General features: G+C 40.4%; 1 protein-coding gene across 1 annotated transcript in view; it reads right to left on the bottom strand.

The window, feature by feature from the left end:
* Nucleotides 1-17,743, bottom strand: part of GINM1 (glycoprotein integral membrane 1) — a 27,340-nt gene that overhangs the window by 8,342 nt on the left and 1,255 nt on the right. Inside the window, exons 2-5 of the mRNA XM_006891675.1 lie at nucleotides 10,656-10,715; nucleotides 10,391-10,487; nucleotides 2,144-2,292; nucleotides 1,130-1,286 (exon numbers count right to left, since the gene is read on the bottom strand). Coding sequence (XP_006891737.1) covers nucleotides 1,130-1,286; nucleotides 2,144-2,292; nucleotides 10,391-10,487; nucleotides 10,656-10,715 — 463 coding nt within the window. The remainder of the gene's footprint in view (nucleotides 1-1,129; nucleotides 1,287-2,143; nucleotides 2,293-10,390; nucleotides 10,488-10,655; nucleotides 10,716-17,743) is intronic.

Consider the following 17,743-nt stretch of genomic DNA (forward strand, 5'->3'; position numbering starts at 1 on the left):
CTTCTAAACCCAGCCTGGACTTCTGGCAATTCTCTACTGATGTACTTTTCCAGTCGTTTTTGGATAATCTTCAGTAGAATCTTGCTTGCATGTGAAATTAATGATACTGTTCTATAGTTTCCACACACTGTTGGGTCACCATTCTTTGGGATAGAAACAAATATAGATCTCTTCCAATCAGTTAGCCAAGTGGTCTCCAGATTTCTTGGCACAACTTGGTGAGCACATCCAGGGCAGCATCTGTTAGCTGAAATATGTCAATTGGTATACCATCTATTCTATCACATTGTAGTAGATAAAAATTTTAAAGGCAAGGATGGTGAAGTTTCATTTATTTTGGTCCTGTTGTCAGGAGGGGCTTGTCCTTGGAAAAGGGCATCATATTTGAATGGTGGAGGGTTGGTAAAGGAGAGGAAGACCACCAATGAGATGGACTGACAGAGAGACTGTAACAGTGGACTCAAGTATATTAGAGATGAAGAGAATGGTACAACTCACAGGGCCACGAGGAGTCATAGCTGACTTGACAGCACCTAACAACCATCACGTTACACTTTTCCTCTACATGAACCTTTATGATATTCTTATAACACATTGTGTTAATCATCTTGAATTTAAATAAAAATTTAAAAGAATCCAAACCCAGTCCCATCCAGTTAGTTCTAGCTCACAGCAACCCTGTAGGGCGGACAGAGTAAAGCTGCTCCACGTGGTTTCTAAGGCTACTGATCTTTACAAAATCGGCTGCCATGTCTTCCTCCCATGGGATGGCTGGTAGGTTCAAACCAGCAACCTTCTGGTTAGCTTAATGCTTCTAAGGAGTGCATTACCAGGAATCCTTCAGTTACCACAGGTAAGAATGTGAAATATAGCACTATACATCCAGCTTTACTCACATGTGACGAAGAAGTAAAAATTCATTAGAAAAGTCTTTACATAGTTATATAAGGTAATAGATGTTATAAAACACCTTTAAAAGCAGCTCACTTCCAAACATGTTATATTAATTATGATGAAATTATATAAAAGCTGTTACAAATGTTGTAAAATGTTATGAAGGTCAAGAAATAGAGAAAACTACTGACCAAAGGAACAGTTTCCACACACTGTGAAGAAGGGCACTGTGTACCTTTTCTGGAGAGGTTAGGGAGGGTAAATAAAGTGTCACTGTCCCGGGAAATGGAGTACAGCATGCTTTCTTCCAAAGGAAGCGTGTAGTTTGAATGTCTGAGGACTCCCTTGTTCTTAACTAAAAAGTCAATTTCAGTAACATCTTTTTGTTGAGTCTATAAGAGAAAAAAAAATTAATTACTCACTATTTTAAATGATGACACAGCCCCATAAAAATTTAAAATGGAATTTTTCTGCTTGATTCTGAAACAGAAGAAGGTGCCCTTGTCAGACAGTTGCACTTTCTTTTTTCTCTACTCTGAGCCATCTAATTTGCAACCTTAATCATATTCCAGCCAGGTGGTGAAGTTGTTGCCCAGAATTCAACATTAGTTGCTCCATGGGAAACAGTCTGTTCCTATAAAGATTTACAGCCTTGGAAACGTCGGGCAGTTCTTCTCTGTCCTGAGGAGATGGTGAATCAGAATGCATTCAATGGCATAGTGTTTTAGTGGAAGATTACAGAGCAGTACAGAGCTTAAGCACTCAGCTGCTAACAGAAAGGTCAGTAGTTTGGAGTCATCCACAGGAGAAAAGTCTGCTTGTACCAGGGTTATAGCCCTGAAAATCATATGGGGCAGTTCTTCTCTGTCCTAAGGGTTGCTATGCATTAGAATCAACCCAGGGGCACGTAGCAATGAAAACTCACTGTCAGCTCCATTTCACTTAGCTAGAGGCCATGGGAAGCAGAGCTACAAACCAAGCTCTCTTTAAGTGCTTTCTTTGTTTGATGGTGTCTATACAACATTTTCAAGTGATTTAAACAGATGCATATGCTCAGTGTTCTCAATAAGTAAGACATTTCAAAATACTAACAAAATCAAAATTTTAAATGATTGGCTATAGCATTATGATACTTTCTTCCTTATCAAATCAGAAATAATCATTTAACACATGCATTACACCTAACACAAATTCAAATCTTTACAATTACCCAGAGAATAATACCCAGTGAATAAGCATACTATCTTACTTGTTTTCCATCAATCTCTACTACCTCTTCTTGAATGACAATTAGCTGCAAACTGGAACCAGATGTCATAGGCCACTCATGAACTAAAATCCTTACACTGACAATTCCAAAATATTCTTTTTCCTCATTTTCCAGATTTTCATTCTTCACTATTTAAAAGAAAAAAAAAAGTAGTGACAGCTTTGAACAAGAATGGCTATCAAACCTGCTACTACATTTGATTATTTTGATGACACTTACATAGAACAAGAGAGTTGAATACCAACCTTTTCCTACTTTCTTGAGGTTTGTAAAAATAATGTTTAAATTTTTACAGCTAATAGTCATTTGAAGGAGAGAAAGTGTGTGAATTTTTTAGATTTTGCATGAAATACTACACTAACAACATCTTTTCTAGTAGCTTACATAGGTAATTGTTGGTCAACGAGGCACCAAGATGGCATATCACCAAACAGAAGAGAAGACACAGCCCCAAGCTTGAGCAGAGTAAGCACACTTATTTACTCATTCATTCACAAAATGCAGTGACAGAAGAGGCCTAAGCACAGAAGACATGAAAAGACACCTCAACAAAGACAACATTCGGATGTCTCACACAGACACATAAAGAAATACTCAAGATCACTAGCTACTGAAGAGATGTGAATCAACATGAATAACAATGAGACATCATCTCATTCTAGCCATAATAGCAAAGTTCACTAAGACAGCAAACTGGAGAGGGTGTGGAGAGACTGGAATGCACACAGTGTGGGAATGCTGTAATTAGATCTGATAGGCACTTATGCCAGCTATCAATGGAACAAACTCTGCAACAACCAGTAAGACTGGAAAGATGGCTGCATTCCATATCAATCCTCAGGAAGCATAATGCCAATGGAATTATTATTTAAACCAGTAGTCACACATTTCCCCCTATTTATAATGGATTAACTTAGAGTTGACCAACCCTCTTACAGAAAACCACCACAAAATTTGTACAAAAACAAAACAAAACTTAAAATTCGCACATGTACATTCAAATCCCAAATCCTGACATGAAGGATCAAATTGCTAAACAGACAGCGAGTATGTGAGCTGTCAAAAAGGCATCACTGAGGCAAGTTCAACAGTCTGTGCTATTTTCCCCTACAAGGCATTTGCAAACTCCAAAACTAAGAAAGGGGGGAATAAGTTGAAAAGCGTTAATAGCAGCAATAACTAAGTGGCAGAGAAGCTAAGGAGTATTTCTGGCAGTCTCAGGCAAGTGGGGTAAAAGGAAGTAAAAGGCTAGAAAGGTAGTCAGAACTTGTAAGGACAAGATCCTGGACAGGAAGAGATAAAAGAAGTAAACACATACTCGATACCATTTATTCCTTTGAAACACTGGCAATTAGTGAGGGTGCCTGGAAAAAAATGAGTTTATATATAATGATGAAAAATTAAGGAGAACTCTGGCAAGTTCACAATATTGGGGACTTTTAGGTCTACAAAGGAGGAGGGTTACTGACAAAAGCCCCAAGTTCTTCCTAGGGACTTAAGAAGAGCTCAAGCTGCAGATTCAGAGTAGATGAGACTTGGCCTCACAAAGGCGGTGGAAATCCACCCTGGAATCAGCTCCATCCTTGATTTCATTAAAGTGTTCTGCTCTTCAGATGAGAGCCAGGGGCTGAAGCAGATTCCGTCTGAAGGAAGAGAATACCCAGTGTACTGTTAAAATTTTCAGAAAATAAGAAGACATACCAGGAGGGCTAAACAGGGAAAAAAACCCCAAAACACCAGATTCATAAGAGCTCAAGATATTGGAAGTAATTGACATGAGCATTAAAGTCACTGAAATGACTCTGCCTCCTTAGCGCTGGAGGCAGAGCGTCAGTCTCATAAAGTTACTGAAATGAAGAAACCAAACTAAATCCTGTCGAGTTAGAGCTACCTCACAGCTTGACCTTCCAGAAGGTATGCAGAGGCTGTAAATCATGCAAAGGAAAATGCCTGTTGGAGGAGCAGCTTGGAGATGTGAGTTGGCCTTGGGCATGGCAGTGCAGCTCCTTACCCATGAGACCATCAGAACTCAAGAGCTACAGTTCAGAGTTAGGGTCAGTTATAAAGGATCAAAGACATTAAAAGGGGAAAGAGAATATTGCGGTAGTGTTAACTAACGGAAGTGATAATGGTCAAAATTTTGCTAAAATTGACAAAAGACACCAAGCCATAGAAAGGGGGAGTGGGAGGGATTGCGGAGAAGGTGTTAAGACTGGATACAAACAGTAAAACTACTAAAAAACCATGGAGAGAAAAAAAATTCTTAAAAACAGCTGGGGGTGGAGGGGAATGTAGGAATATTTTAAAAGGAGCAACAAGGAAACTAACATTCAAAAGAAACTACAGGAGAAAAAAAATGATGGAAATTAATCTTTAGTTGAAACAAAAATGCTAACCTGTGCTATACCCAATAAAAGTATCCTTCTAAAAAAAAAAAAAGCAAAGACACAATGCTAACATACCTGAACTAAATAAAAGGTATACATACAAGGAAGTCCAGTGACTACTACTATCATTCAAATATACGCACCAACAACTAGAGCCAAAGAAGAGGAAATAGAATATTTTTACCAACTTTTGCAGTCAGAAATTGATCAAACATGCAATCAAGATGCATTAATAATAATGGGCGACTAGAATGCAAACGTTGGAAACAGGGAAGAAGGATCAGTAGCTGGAAAACAAGGGCTCGGTGAGAGAAATGAGGCTGGAGATAGAATGATAGAGTTCTGCACATTCAATGATTTATTCATTGCAAATACCTTTTATAAACGCAGGCTATAAACATGGATTTCACCTGATGGCACGCATAGCCATCAAATAGATTACATCTGTGGAAAAATTTGCTGGAGAAGCTCAATATCAGCAGTGAAAACCAGGCCAGGTGCTGATTGTGGGACAGACCACCAACTACTCATGCAAATTCAAGCTGAAATTGAGGAAAATTAAGTCAAGTCCATGGGAACCACGATTTGACCTTAAGTCTGTCCCACTCGAATTTCAAAACCATTTCAGGAACAGGTTTGAGGCCTTCAGCACCAATGAGCGTAGACCAAATGAGCTCTGGGAGGATATCAAGAAAAAATGAAGAATGCAAAAGAGCATTACAAAGTCTAAAAAAGAAGAAAAGACCAAGATGGATGTTAGATGAAACTCTGAGTATTGCATTAGAGCGCCGAGAAGCCAAAGCTAACAGAAGAAACCAAGAAATCAAAGAGCTGAATAGAAAATTTCAAAAGGCAGCTCGGGAAGACAAAGTAAGATACTATAATGAAATGCGCAAAGAGCTGGAGTCAGAAAAATCAAAAGGGCCAGAATCGCTCAGCATTTCTTTTTTTTTTTTAATTTTTTTTTTTCGCTCAGCATTTCTTAAGCTGAAGGAGCTGAAAAACAAATTTAAGCCACAGGTGGCAATACTTAAAGATAGTTTGGGTAGAAGGTTAAATGATCCAGGATGTATAAAAAGAAGATGGAAGGAGTACACAGAATCATTGTATCAGAAGGAACTGGCTGACACAGAGGAATTTCATGAAATAACATATGAGCAAGAACCTATGGTGGTGAAGGAGTAAGTTCAAGTAGCTATGAAGGAATTGGCAAAAAAAAGGCCCCAGGAGTTGACCACATACCAATTGATATATTTCAACAAACGGACACTGCCGTGGATGTGCTCACTAAGTTGTGCCAGGAAATCTGGAGGACAGCCAGCTGGCCAACTGACTGGAAGAGATTGGTATTTGTTCCCATTCCAAAGAAAGATGATCCAACAGTGTGGAAATTATCGAACAGTATCATTGACATCACATGCAAGCAAGATTCTGCTGAAAATTATTCAAAAACGTTTGGAACAATATGTCAACAGAGAACTGCCAGATGTGCAGGCTGGATTTAGAAAAGGTCGTGGTACTAGGGATATTATAGCTAATGTAAGATGGATCTTGGCAGAAAGCAGAGAATACCAGAAGAATGTCTATCTGTGCTTCATTGACTATGCAAAGGCTTTTGACTGTGTGGATCACAACAAGCTATGGCTGATTCTGAGAATGGGAATCCCAGACATTTGATCGTGCTAATGTGAAACCTATACTTAGACCAGGAGGCAGTCGTCTGAACAGAGCAGGGAGACACTGGATGGTTCAAAATCAAGAAAGGGGTCCGTCAGGGATGTGTTTTGCCTCCATATCTTTTCCATCTGTATGCAGAACAGATCATCCGAGACACAGGGCTGTACAAGGAGGAATGTGGCATCAGGATTGGTGGAAGTATCGTCATCAACCTGCGTTATGCAGTTGACACAACCCTCCTCACTGAAAGTGAGGAGAACCTGAAACACTTGCTGCAGAAGGTCAAGGACTGCAGTCTTCAATATGGATTGAAGCTCAGTATCAAGAAAATAAAGATTCTCACCACTGGGCCAATTGGCAGCATCAGTATGGATGGTGAAGAGATTGAGATAGTTAGCAGTTTTCGTTTACTTGGCTCCACAGTCAATACTCTTGGTAACAGCAGCCAGGAAATCAGGAGACGAATTGCATTGGGAAAGTCAGCTGTGATGGACCTCTCAAGAGTACTGAAGTGCAACGACGTCAGGCTGGAGATTAAGGTGCGCCTGATCCGGGCTATAGTCTTTGCAATTACGTGCTATGCATCGGAGAGTTGGACAGTGAATAGGGATGATAGAAAGATAATTGATGCCTTTGAGTTGTGGTGCTGGAGAAGAGGGTTGAATATACCATGGATTGCTAGGAGAACAAACAGGTTTGTCCTGGAGAGGGTGAGGCCAGAATGTTTCCTGGAGTCATAGATTCTGAAGCTTCATCTGACATACTTTGGGGCATGATGCAAGGAGGGACTGGTCCTTGGAGAGGGACATCCTGTTTGGGAGAGTGGAGGGATGAAGCAGGAGAGGAAGACCCTCGATGAGATGGATCGATTCTGTGAGTGGAGTGGTGGGAATGAATGTGTTTGAGACAGCGAGGTTGGCACAGGATAGAACGGTGTTTAGGGCTCTTGTACATAGGGTCGCTATGAGTTGCAAACGACTTGATGGCACATAACAACAACAACAACAACAAATTAAAGGTAATCTTTAGGCAGAAAGGAAAGGACCTTGGAGGAAAGCACTCACAGATCTATAGGGTGAAGTGAAGAGTGATGAGAAGAATAACTACAAGAGTAACATAAAAGCACACTGGACTGCACACATCAAAAAGATAATAATGCCATAGAGTGGCTTTAAAAAGCATGCCAATGACAGCAGTGCTAGAAAGAGAACAGTTAAAGTATTATAAGATTTTTGTAGAGAAGCTATGAAAATATTTTACTAATCTCAAGAATTGAAAACAGTTGCCGCTGGTTATTGTTCAAATGGATTTCCTAGCCATTGAGTTTGACAATGCCATGTAGATGAGTGGGGCAATGTGAATAGGAAGTTATTAGTCTTATCTACAAGAGGACTGCCTAGTCTTACTACTAAATAGGACAGATTTAGCAGGAGATCTGGAAAGTCCCACCAACAGCAAAGAAGCAGGCATGCTGTGAGTACCCTTCAGGGCCAGAGATTCTTGTGCCAAGTAGGACTACAGCAACAGCGCTGTCGAAGCAACCTAACAGATCTGGCATGAGATGAAGCACATTTTGAGACTGCTACTCTATGGAAGAACCAGAATTAAAAGCCTTTGCTAAGTTTGTTGTAAGACTGGAGGAGGGAGGAGAGAGGGAGAGAGCCATAACTGGCAGGACTGAGAGCTTTGTAACACTAACTTACAGCCACGAGGCTCAAGACTGAGGTGCCGATGAGCACATTTCAGAAGCTGTCCTGACAGAGGTAGTATTCTGCTACTAACCTGAATTGTAGCCTTTTGACTTCCCTAATACAGTTCTGTGTTGTCTGTGAGCTAGTGCATGGATTTCAGACACAGCAGAGCATTAAGATTGGTGGTGAGATGAGTGAAAAGAGATACAGTGGGGCGTGGGGGACATGTCTGACCTCATGAGAACTGTTTTGTGTTGTTGATAGGAACAGTTCCCCTTTATGGTTTTGGTAAAGGTCAGATATAGCTATCCCCATATGGCCTTTATTTACAACCAGGCAACAATTTGCACCACCACCAAAAAGCAGTTTTCAATAAACTCATGTAAAACAGACATTCTTCTGTTACTTCAAAGGCATATAAAAACAGTAACATACTATGATGAGTTTGGAAGCAGGAGTGGCATCCACTTCCTAAATAACATGTCTCCAGAAACTCTATGAAGTTTGATAAATGTCGATACTTGTAAGGGGGGTTTCAAGCTTTTTGTTCATAGGGTTGCTATTAGTCGTGCTTGACTCTATGGCAACAACAACAAACATATAAAATAAAGCTGTCTTTAAAAAATCAGTAGAGAGATATAGAGGGATAGATTACAGTGATAAAGGAATCAATTTACCAGAAAGCTAGAACAATTCCAAATCTCTATATATTTAGTAACAGCATCAAGAATATAGTAATTGACAGTACTGGAAAGAAAAATCTCATAGTCAAGATTGCTGCTTTCTTAAATATTATAGCCAAAATAACCCACAATGGTGCAGTTCTACCCAATGGTCAACAAAAGTCAGATCAGCTGAATAACAACAGGTTAACTTGGCTGGGGTTTGTGTTTTTTTTTTTTGGGGGGGGGGAAGTGGTTGTGGATTAGGGTTCCCTACAGTGATTGACAGAACATGCAGATTGTTTTAAAAATCAGTTAACTGTATAAAATAGCAAAAAGAATTATTAACTTGAACTTAATTTAGCCTATTTCTAGACGCTCTGGTGGTACCGTACGCTAAACTTTTGATAAGGTTAGCTACTCTGCTGGAAAAATATGAGGCAGTCTGCTTCCATGAAGATTTACAGCTTTGAAAATCTTTACTCTGTCCTAGACAGTTCATAAGGGGTTGCTAGAACTTAGAACCAACTCAATGGCAAAAGTGTTTAATGAGTAGAATATATCCAGAGTTTACTTTCTATGCAAGTGTGCATTAAGAAGGGTTAGCAGCATCTACCAGCTACTCTGTAGAAGAACGCTGGTCAGTCTCCTCCCATAAGGATTTATAGCCTTGGAAATGCAGTGAAGAGTTGTTAGGAATCAGAATCTACGCCTTGGCAGTATAAGTGCACATTTAATCATACTAAGCACAGGTCAATCATAAAGCAGATCTCAAATTTTATAAAATAGCAATGAAACAGAATATTTAAGCCTGACCTTAATGGTGATATACCAGTAAAAACAACCCAAATGCTGGAAAACGTAAAAAAAAAACAAACAAACTTGTAAATGACTCACAGGGGAGAAATAAGACAACAAATAATTAAAATAATCTTGAGTAAATGATAATAAAATATATCACAAATACAAATGAACAGGACTAGAAATAATATATAGGATGTAAGTGCTTAAAGGGAAATTTATTATGGTAACTGTTGTTGTTAATGTGACGTTGAGTCACTTGCGACTCACAGTGACCCTATGTACAACAGCCCTAAACTCTGCTCTGTCCTGTGCCAGTCTCACTGTCTCTGACACACACATCCCAATTATCCCAGTCACTGAATCAATCCACCTCACAGAGGGCCTTCCCCTCCTGTGCTGTCCCTCCACCCTACCAAGCATGATGGCCCTCTCCAAGGACCGGTCCCTCCTTACAACATGTCCAAAGTATGTTAGATGAAGCCTCAGAATCCTTGTCTCCAAGGAGCCGCCCAGTTTAACCCTTTCCAGGATGAATATGTACATTATGATAACTAGATAACTGAAAATAGGTAATAAAAATACAGTATTAACTACAAACATGCTTCAATTTGTCAGTTCATTTGATAAAATGGTGCATTCCAATTCCAATGTAACCTGTTTTCCTTTAGTTTATATAACTCAACATAAAAAGGTTAAAGAAGAAAAATATTCTATTGACAATTCACCTTTACTCCTTTTTATCTACAGTTATGCCAAGCACATTACCTGTGAGAATTCTTATATTGATATCTACCTATGGGAAATGCAAATCTATCCAGTTTTATGAAAAAGAAAATGATAGCAGGATTAACCAATCTAAAGCATAGTTTTAAACAGATAAGATTATATACTCTAGTAATAATGGATATTTTTCATTTAAAATGGGAATATATAACATCCAAAAATTATGTTTTATTAACATAGTGTTCTTAAGAAACAGTTTGGAAATCAGTTAGCAGTACTCACCGATTAAAGTCTGACAGCTTATTCTGGTTACACCATTGTTTACAGGAAAGTCATTTACATATACCTGCCCATTCTCATAGGTTATGTTAAGAACAACCTTAAAATAAAGCAGCATATATATTAATTCCAGTGGTTTATAAATTATGACAAACTCATGAAAAAAATGCATTACCTAGTGAAATTGGATGTATAAATAAAAGTGAAACAGGCTGCACAATACTTTGTGAGAAATGACATACTGAAACATAAACAAAGGGAGACAAACCTGTTCTTTAGATACTTGCCCATCATCCATCAGGGTAGTTACATTGACTCTGATATTGTCCTGTAAGAACAAACACATAAATTGAACAGATAGGTATTTCACAAATTGAGAACAGTCCAGTTTTCTTTTTCTCTCAATTACCTTTATCAAATAATGATTATAACATTAAAAGAATATTTTTAAAGACTATTATTTTTATTTTTCAAGTCTTTTTCATGCCCTTAGCTAGTTCTGGTGGCCTACCGGGAAGGAGTTGCACTGCCAACAATTTGAGTTCTACAGGAGAAAGATGGGCAATCTCCTCTTGTGCAGTCTGCAGCCTCTGAAAACTCACTTGGAGGATCAGCTAAGAGTTAGTTTGAACTCTATGACACATAACAACAATAGTCACAGCCTTAGTCACAATTCCAATTTTTTCATAATCTGTGTACGTTTCCCACTTAATTGTTAAATGCATCACATAATGAACATTGTTGTTTTATGTTGTCATACTGATTTATAGCAACCTTATGTACAAAAGGTAGAAACCTTGATCTTTCTGCCATGGATCCAGTGAGTGGGTTTGAATAGCTAGCCTTCTCATTAACAGAACACTGACATTGTGCCATATATATCTGTATTTGTATCTTGGGAAAAGTGCAGCCAGAATACTCCTTGGAGGCAAAGATGGCAAAGTTTCATCTTTCATACTTTGGACATGTAGCTAGATGAGGCTATTCTTTGGAAACAGACATCTTGCCTGGACAGGTGGAGGGTCTCCAGTGAGATGGACTGACATGGTAACTTCAGTAATGAACGGGCTCTAGTGTGTCAGAGATGATGAGGATAGCACAGGATAGGGCACGGTTTAGTTGGCTATTCATAGGGTCGCTATGAGTCATACTGAACCTGACAGCACCTAACAAATGACCCTTTTTGAGTTCCTGTGCTTTTAGACAAGTGTCTCCAGAGCACAGTTTTAATGATTCCCAAATAAGGAGCAATAACCACCTACTCCAATATTTAAGACACTTCATTTAACCTGACCCAGCTCCTCCAACAGCCGACAGCCTCCACCTTTAAGCAAGTGATGGATCATTCTCCAGCTTCAATGACCATGTACTTTGGCCTACATCATCTATAACCATATAACACAACCTTGCTCGCTGAAACTGAGGAGGACCTCATACACTTACTGCAGAGGGTCAAGGACTGCAGCCTTCAATATGGACTGAGGCTCAATGTCAAGAAGGCAAAAATTCTCACCACTGGACCAATCAGTAGCATCAGGATGGATGGCGAAGAGATTGAGATTGTTCACAGCTTCAGTTTGCTCGGCTCCACGGTCAACACTCTTGGCACCAGTAGCCAGGAAATCAAAAAACGTATTGCGATGGGAAAGTCTGCGGTTAGGGACCTCTCCAAAATACTCAAGAGCAACAGTGTCTCTCTGGAGACTAAGGTCTGCCTGATACAGGCCATGGTTTTTGCAATCACTTGTTATGCATCAGAGAGTTGGACAATGACTAGGGAGGATAGAAGGAGAATTGACGCCTTTGAGCTGTGGTGCTGGAGAAGAGTATTCAATGTACCATGGACTGCCAAGAAAACAAACAGATTCATCCTAGAGAGGATTAAACCAGGCTGCTCCTTGGAGGCAAGGATTCTGGGGCTTCGTCTGACATACTTTGGACATGCTGTAAGGAGAGACAGGTCTTTAGAGAGGGACATCATGCTGGGTAGAGTAGAGGGACAGCGCAGGAGGGGAAGACCCTCTATGAGGTGGATTGATTCAGTGACTGGGGTAATCGGGATGGATGTGTCAGAGGCAATGAGATTGGCACAGGATAGAGCATGGTTTAGGGCTGTTGTACATAGGGTCGCTATGAGTCGCAAACGACTGGACGGCACATAACAACAACAACAACCATAATCTCATAGGTCCTTAATGATCCTCCCCCCCATATTCTTTCTAGAAATACATTTTTTCCCAGCTAGAAATGATGATGGATTGCTTTATTAAGACTGATAGCAATCTAAAGGATAATGTCTTCTCTGTTATTTAAAAAATTTGAGCAACTGTGCACACTACACAAAATAGAAAGGATGAAGATAAAAAAATACTTGAACAAGGTTTGCATGTTTTAAGGTCTAAACATATACACAATAGCATTAATGGATGAACATTTAAAATGATACATAGACATGTGCTACATAGTAATTTAGGCACTGAAGCAGTGCATAGATTGCCTAAATAACAATACTTATTGTGTCCTGCCTAGGGTCTTGGGGGATTTAATGTCAGCTGAATCAGGTTTGAGGGCTCAGGGCAATTTTGGTGTTCCTTGGGCCCCACGTGGGGGTCAGCAGAGTGGACATGCCAGATGAACTGGGGGTCTGGCAGAAGGGCTTTGAGCTCCCCGATTAAAACAAGCTTGGAAGGAGGACTGGCATCCACTTCCATAATAGCTTGCCTCTGGAAACCCTGTGAACCTGGAGAGAGGATGACAGACACCCAAGCGTTGAGGACTCTCCTTCATAGGGGTGCGATGAGTCGCCTGCGACTCGACGGCACTTAACAACACAAATAATTATTTAATTGCCATGTTTCCTAGAGAGAAAAAAAATCATCATTTTAAGAAGTATTTACATCGCCCACAAGTCACAATTTGCCGTTTATTATTTTTTTAAAGTTTATTTTATTATATTGTTGTGTGTGTACCGTCAAATTGGATCTGACTGGTACAGGAGGAAATTGTCCCTACTTCTCCAGCAGAGCATCTGGTGGATTTGAACCACACACCTCTCGGATTGCACTGCAGCTTCCTACCACTACCAGGGCTCCCACAATTTGCTGTTTATAAGTAAAATTCTTTTTGTTTATTCACAGATAAGACAGTGCTATTACATCTCCTCTCAAATATACCTTTTCCTCATTTATCTACTATTTAGACATTATTTCCATATCTAGCTGACATTTCACATTTATACAATAGAAAACCTATCAAATATTTTTTGTGACGTTGTTGTTATGTGCCGTCGAGTCATTTGCGACTCATAGCGACCCTATGACATACATCTGGGAATAATGAAGATTGAGATGGGAGGCAAGAGTAATGCTGGCTGTGTGGGTTAAGATTATGTGCAACTTGGTCAGGTCGTGATTCTCAGTGGTTTAGAAGTTACATGATGATGTAATTTGGTGGTGAATGAAATGACATAGTTATCGTCTGTTCTTGTGTAATGCCAGCTTTCACATAAATGGCCTGATCTTTGGAATCTAACCAGATCTGTAAGGAAAGGGGGTACTTAAGGTTTATATACTTATCTCTGAAAAGAGGAAAATTTTTGACAAACATCCAAAAGAATATGTAAGTAGATTGCTTAGTACTGTGACTATCCTCAGGACTATTTCTATTAGATGTGAAAATGTGCCTGACGTGATTCAATGTGGTTAATTCCAAGGACAGCTCACAGAAGAGGATTTCTAGTATGCAAGACCTAAACTACACACACACACACACACACACACACACACACGCTGACTTTGGTACACTTTCCAATTCCAGGGGCACCTATTAATCTTTCAGATTAGTACTTCATCAGAACCAGGCAAGTTTTTTCCTGCCCCACTCCAATCTAGAAAGCATCCTTCTGTGATCAAATTATTTTCCGCTTATTTAAAAAAAATAATAATAACGTGTTTTCAGTAAAAGAAGTCATACTGAAATTAAAGGGAAAGGTTTTTTTAGGTAATATGGATCTCTTTTTAAAATTATACTAGTTTATTTACAGAATTTGAATACATTGTTTTCCAGAACAGATAATTTTGGGAGATGATGATGTCTCAACTGGACTCTGGTGGTAGGTCTGGTGGAATGAGGCCCCTTTCTTCAGATTCATGCAGTTAGCCCAGGTTCCCAAGAAATTGGAGAGGCTAAAAATGTAAGTGCGCAATACTTGCCCCTTGGGTCACAGAAGGGTTAATCTTGGGTCAGAACCAATACAATTCTCTGAAACAAACTACTGTTCATGAAGTCATCAAGCTGCTATCTATACTGCTATGTCTAAATGCGCAAAAAGAATTCCAGTTTTCAAACTTGTGACTGTTGACTACAGCCCCTGTCCTTCTAAATAACCCAGAGATAACCCTCAAATGTTGTTCTGAGAAATCTTTTTATAGTTTCTGCCAATGAGCAATGAACAGGTCCTATATTGTCAGTAATTCACCACACTTACAGAGATTACTTGCCTAGCAGGGCACAGGGTTTGTAAAAGACAGTTCACAGACACTTGCTGTCAAGTCACTTGACTCCTACAACCCTGCAACACACTGTATTTTCCAAAGAGAACCTAGTTAAATTATTTTTGGTCCTTCTGAATGATTTTAATTCAGAAGGCGATCTCCCCTCTCACTGCTTCCTTACCTGAGCTTCTGAGCCAGGTCACATTTCACAATTCTTCCTCTTCCTGAAAGCCTCTGACTTAACTGCAAGTTCAGGCTTTTGAGCCAGACTGCTGTACACTTAGAAAGCAGGTGGCAGAACTGAAAATCTCTCCTTTTTCAATCTTTCCCTCTAATCCTTCACTAACATGTCCATCGAGGACACAACCAGTTTCCAAAGAAGAAGGGTCATAGATAAACTCATTGTTGTCAAGGTGATTGCAGCTCTACAGGACAGAGGTCTACTTTTTTTTAAATTGTGTGTGTGTGTGTGTGTGTGTGTGTGTGTGTGTACCGTCAAATCGGATCTGACTGGTATAGGAGGAGACTGTCCCTCCTTCTCCAGCAAAGCATCTGGTGGGTTCAGACCACACACCTCTGGGATTGTAGTACAGCTCTTGCCACTAGGCCACCACAACTCACCAAAGGCCTGCTCTTTAAAAAGGCTGTAATCTTTACAGGAGGAGACTGCCTCACTGGTTCCCCACTGAGAAGCTGGTAGGTTCAAGCCACAAACCTTTTAGTTAGCAGATGAGTTATTTCTCAGTGCTCTACCAGGGTTCCTAAAGGTAATGGGTGTCTAGTTTAAAAGAAATTAAGTCTGAGGGAAATAACTTATACAAAAAGTGTTTTCTAATTTTAGTAGTAAAAGAAATTACTCTAAAAATATGTTGCAAGCTTGTGTGTCCTGTTTCTTCTGACAACTGGCATATATTCAGAAAACAACTGATGCTTATCCTACAGTAGATCTGAGTCACTAATGGAAGACGAGAATTTTCCTGACTTGAACCCTATTTCTTTAGATCATGATGGAAATGATGGAAAGAAGGGGGGAAAAAAAGATGGAAAGATGAAAACAAAATAGGATTTAAAAAAATGCTAGAAAAACGTGTAGTCAGGGTCTGCACTATTCAGTCTTCTGTTGTTGTCATGTGCCCTCAAGTCAGAAATTACTACTCTCCAGCAGTTTTTTCAGAGGCTGTGAATTTTACAAAAGATTGCCTATTTTTCTCCCATGGGGCAGGGATTCAAACCACCTGCCTTTGGGTTGGCAGCGCAATTCCTAAATTTGCTAGGACCCTAGAGCTTCATGTTCAATCTAGCACCAATAAACCAAAGCTGGATACTGAGATTTCATTTAGTTAAAATGAAATAAAGTTAATAACCCCCTGGAGATCCTCAGTCACACTGGCCACATTTTACCTGTTCAATAGCCACAGTACTCAGAGGTTATGGTAAACATGGACAGTGCAGAAACAGAATTTTCACTGTAGAAAAGCTCTGCTGGACAGCACTTATCAATGAACTTATCATGGGGACGTTATTTAAAATTTCCTGTATTTATGTCAATTTTTTCAAAGTAAAATGATACAATTAGATCAGGTGGATTAAGTTTTCCTATGTACATTCCCAAGAAATAAATGACTATAATCTGCTTCCAAAAAGCAAATCACTGCCACCAAGCTGATTGACTCGTGACCCACCATCCTCTTTCAGGGCCATAAATCTTTATCAGAGATTGCCCATCTTCCTCCTGTGGAGCTGCTGGTGGATTCAAACTTGACACTCTATTTCACAAGGACTTCCTTATAATCTGCTATTTATGTAATCTATGAAATTCTACACTTAGATCTCTACTTTGCAAAAGTGGGAGTAAAGTGTAGGAAGGAAAGTATGAAATGGACAGACACATAAGCTTTCTGGGTTCAGAAATGAATATGGTGAATCTTTAAAATCTGAAAAGGGGGAGTGGTGTCCACACTGCCAGCACTTTCAGCATGACTGCATTTTTGTTTGGTTTCCTGGTGTTGGCCCATAGCAATCATACTCTGAGTCAGCTGCAAGGCTGGCTCACATATAATTTCAGATACCAGTTGTTCTGAGAGCTAACAATTCCGTTCTTCCTGGCACACCCGACAGAAATGAAACTAAGAAGGATGCTCCTTATTTTCAAAAGCAGGGAGAGCAATACCATCGTTCTAAAACATTACAATCGAAAAAGCAAGGCTCAACGGTGTGGGTCACACTTGGATTCAGAGGATTCCTGCCTTGACTGGGAGATGTAGGGAGCTTTCAAGTTTTGGGTTTTGTTGCCTGAATTCTGGGAAAACTCGCATTTGAGAATCTCCGTTTTGCTACCATCTGTTCATGTGAAGAAAATAACTGCTGGTGGAGGGCAGCACAGCTCAAGGGCCCAAATCGCTGAGAACCGGTCTACGGGCTACTAAAGGCTGATTGTTCTCAAAGCACAGGCTGCAGCGGTCACGTCACCCGCGGGCTGCTCATGCACACTGCAAGTTCCGAGGTGATGCCGAGGTCCCAGGAATGGGATCGGCCTCACTCAGCTCTTCCCTGGGACCCCCGGGAAACCAGAGGGTGCACACCGGGTCCACCCCGCTTTCGGCTCCTCCCTGTGACCCCGGACCTCGGGAAGGCAGGGTGCGCACACCGGGTCCACCTCGCTCTCAGCTCCTCCACGTGATCCCAGACCCCGGGAAGGCAGGGGGTGCGCACATCGGGTCCTCCCCGCTCTCAGCTCCTCCCCGTGACCCCATGACCCCGGGAAGGCAGGGGTGCACACCGGGTCCACCTCGCTCTCAGCTCCTCCCCGTGACCCCATGACCCCGGGAAGGCAGGGGGTGCACACCGGGTCCTCCCCGCTCTC

This window comes from Elephantulus edwardii, unplaced genomic scaffold, assembly GCF_000299155.1.
Source record: "Elephantulus edwardii isolate Elephantulus edwardi_28Jun2011 unplaced genomic scaffold, EleEdw1.0 scaffold00102, whole genome shotgun sequence".
NCBI classification, from domain to species: domain Eukaryota; kingdom Metazoa; phylum Chordata; class Mammalia; order Macroscelidea; family Macroscelididae; genus Elephantulus; species Elephantulus edwardii.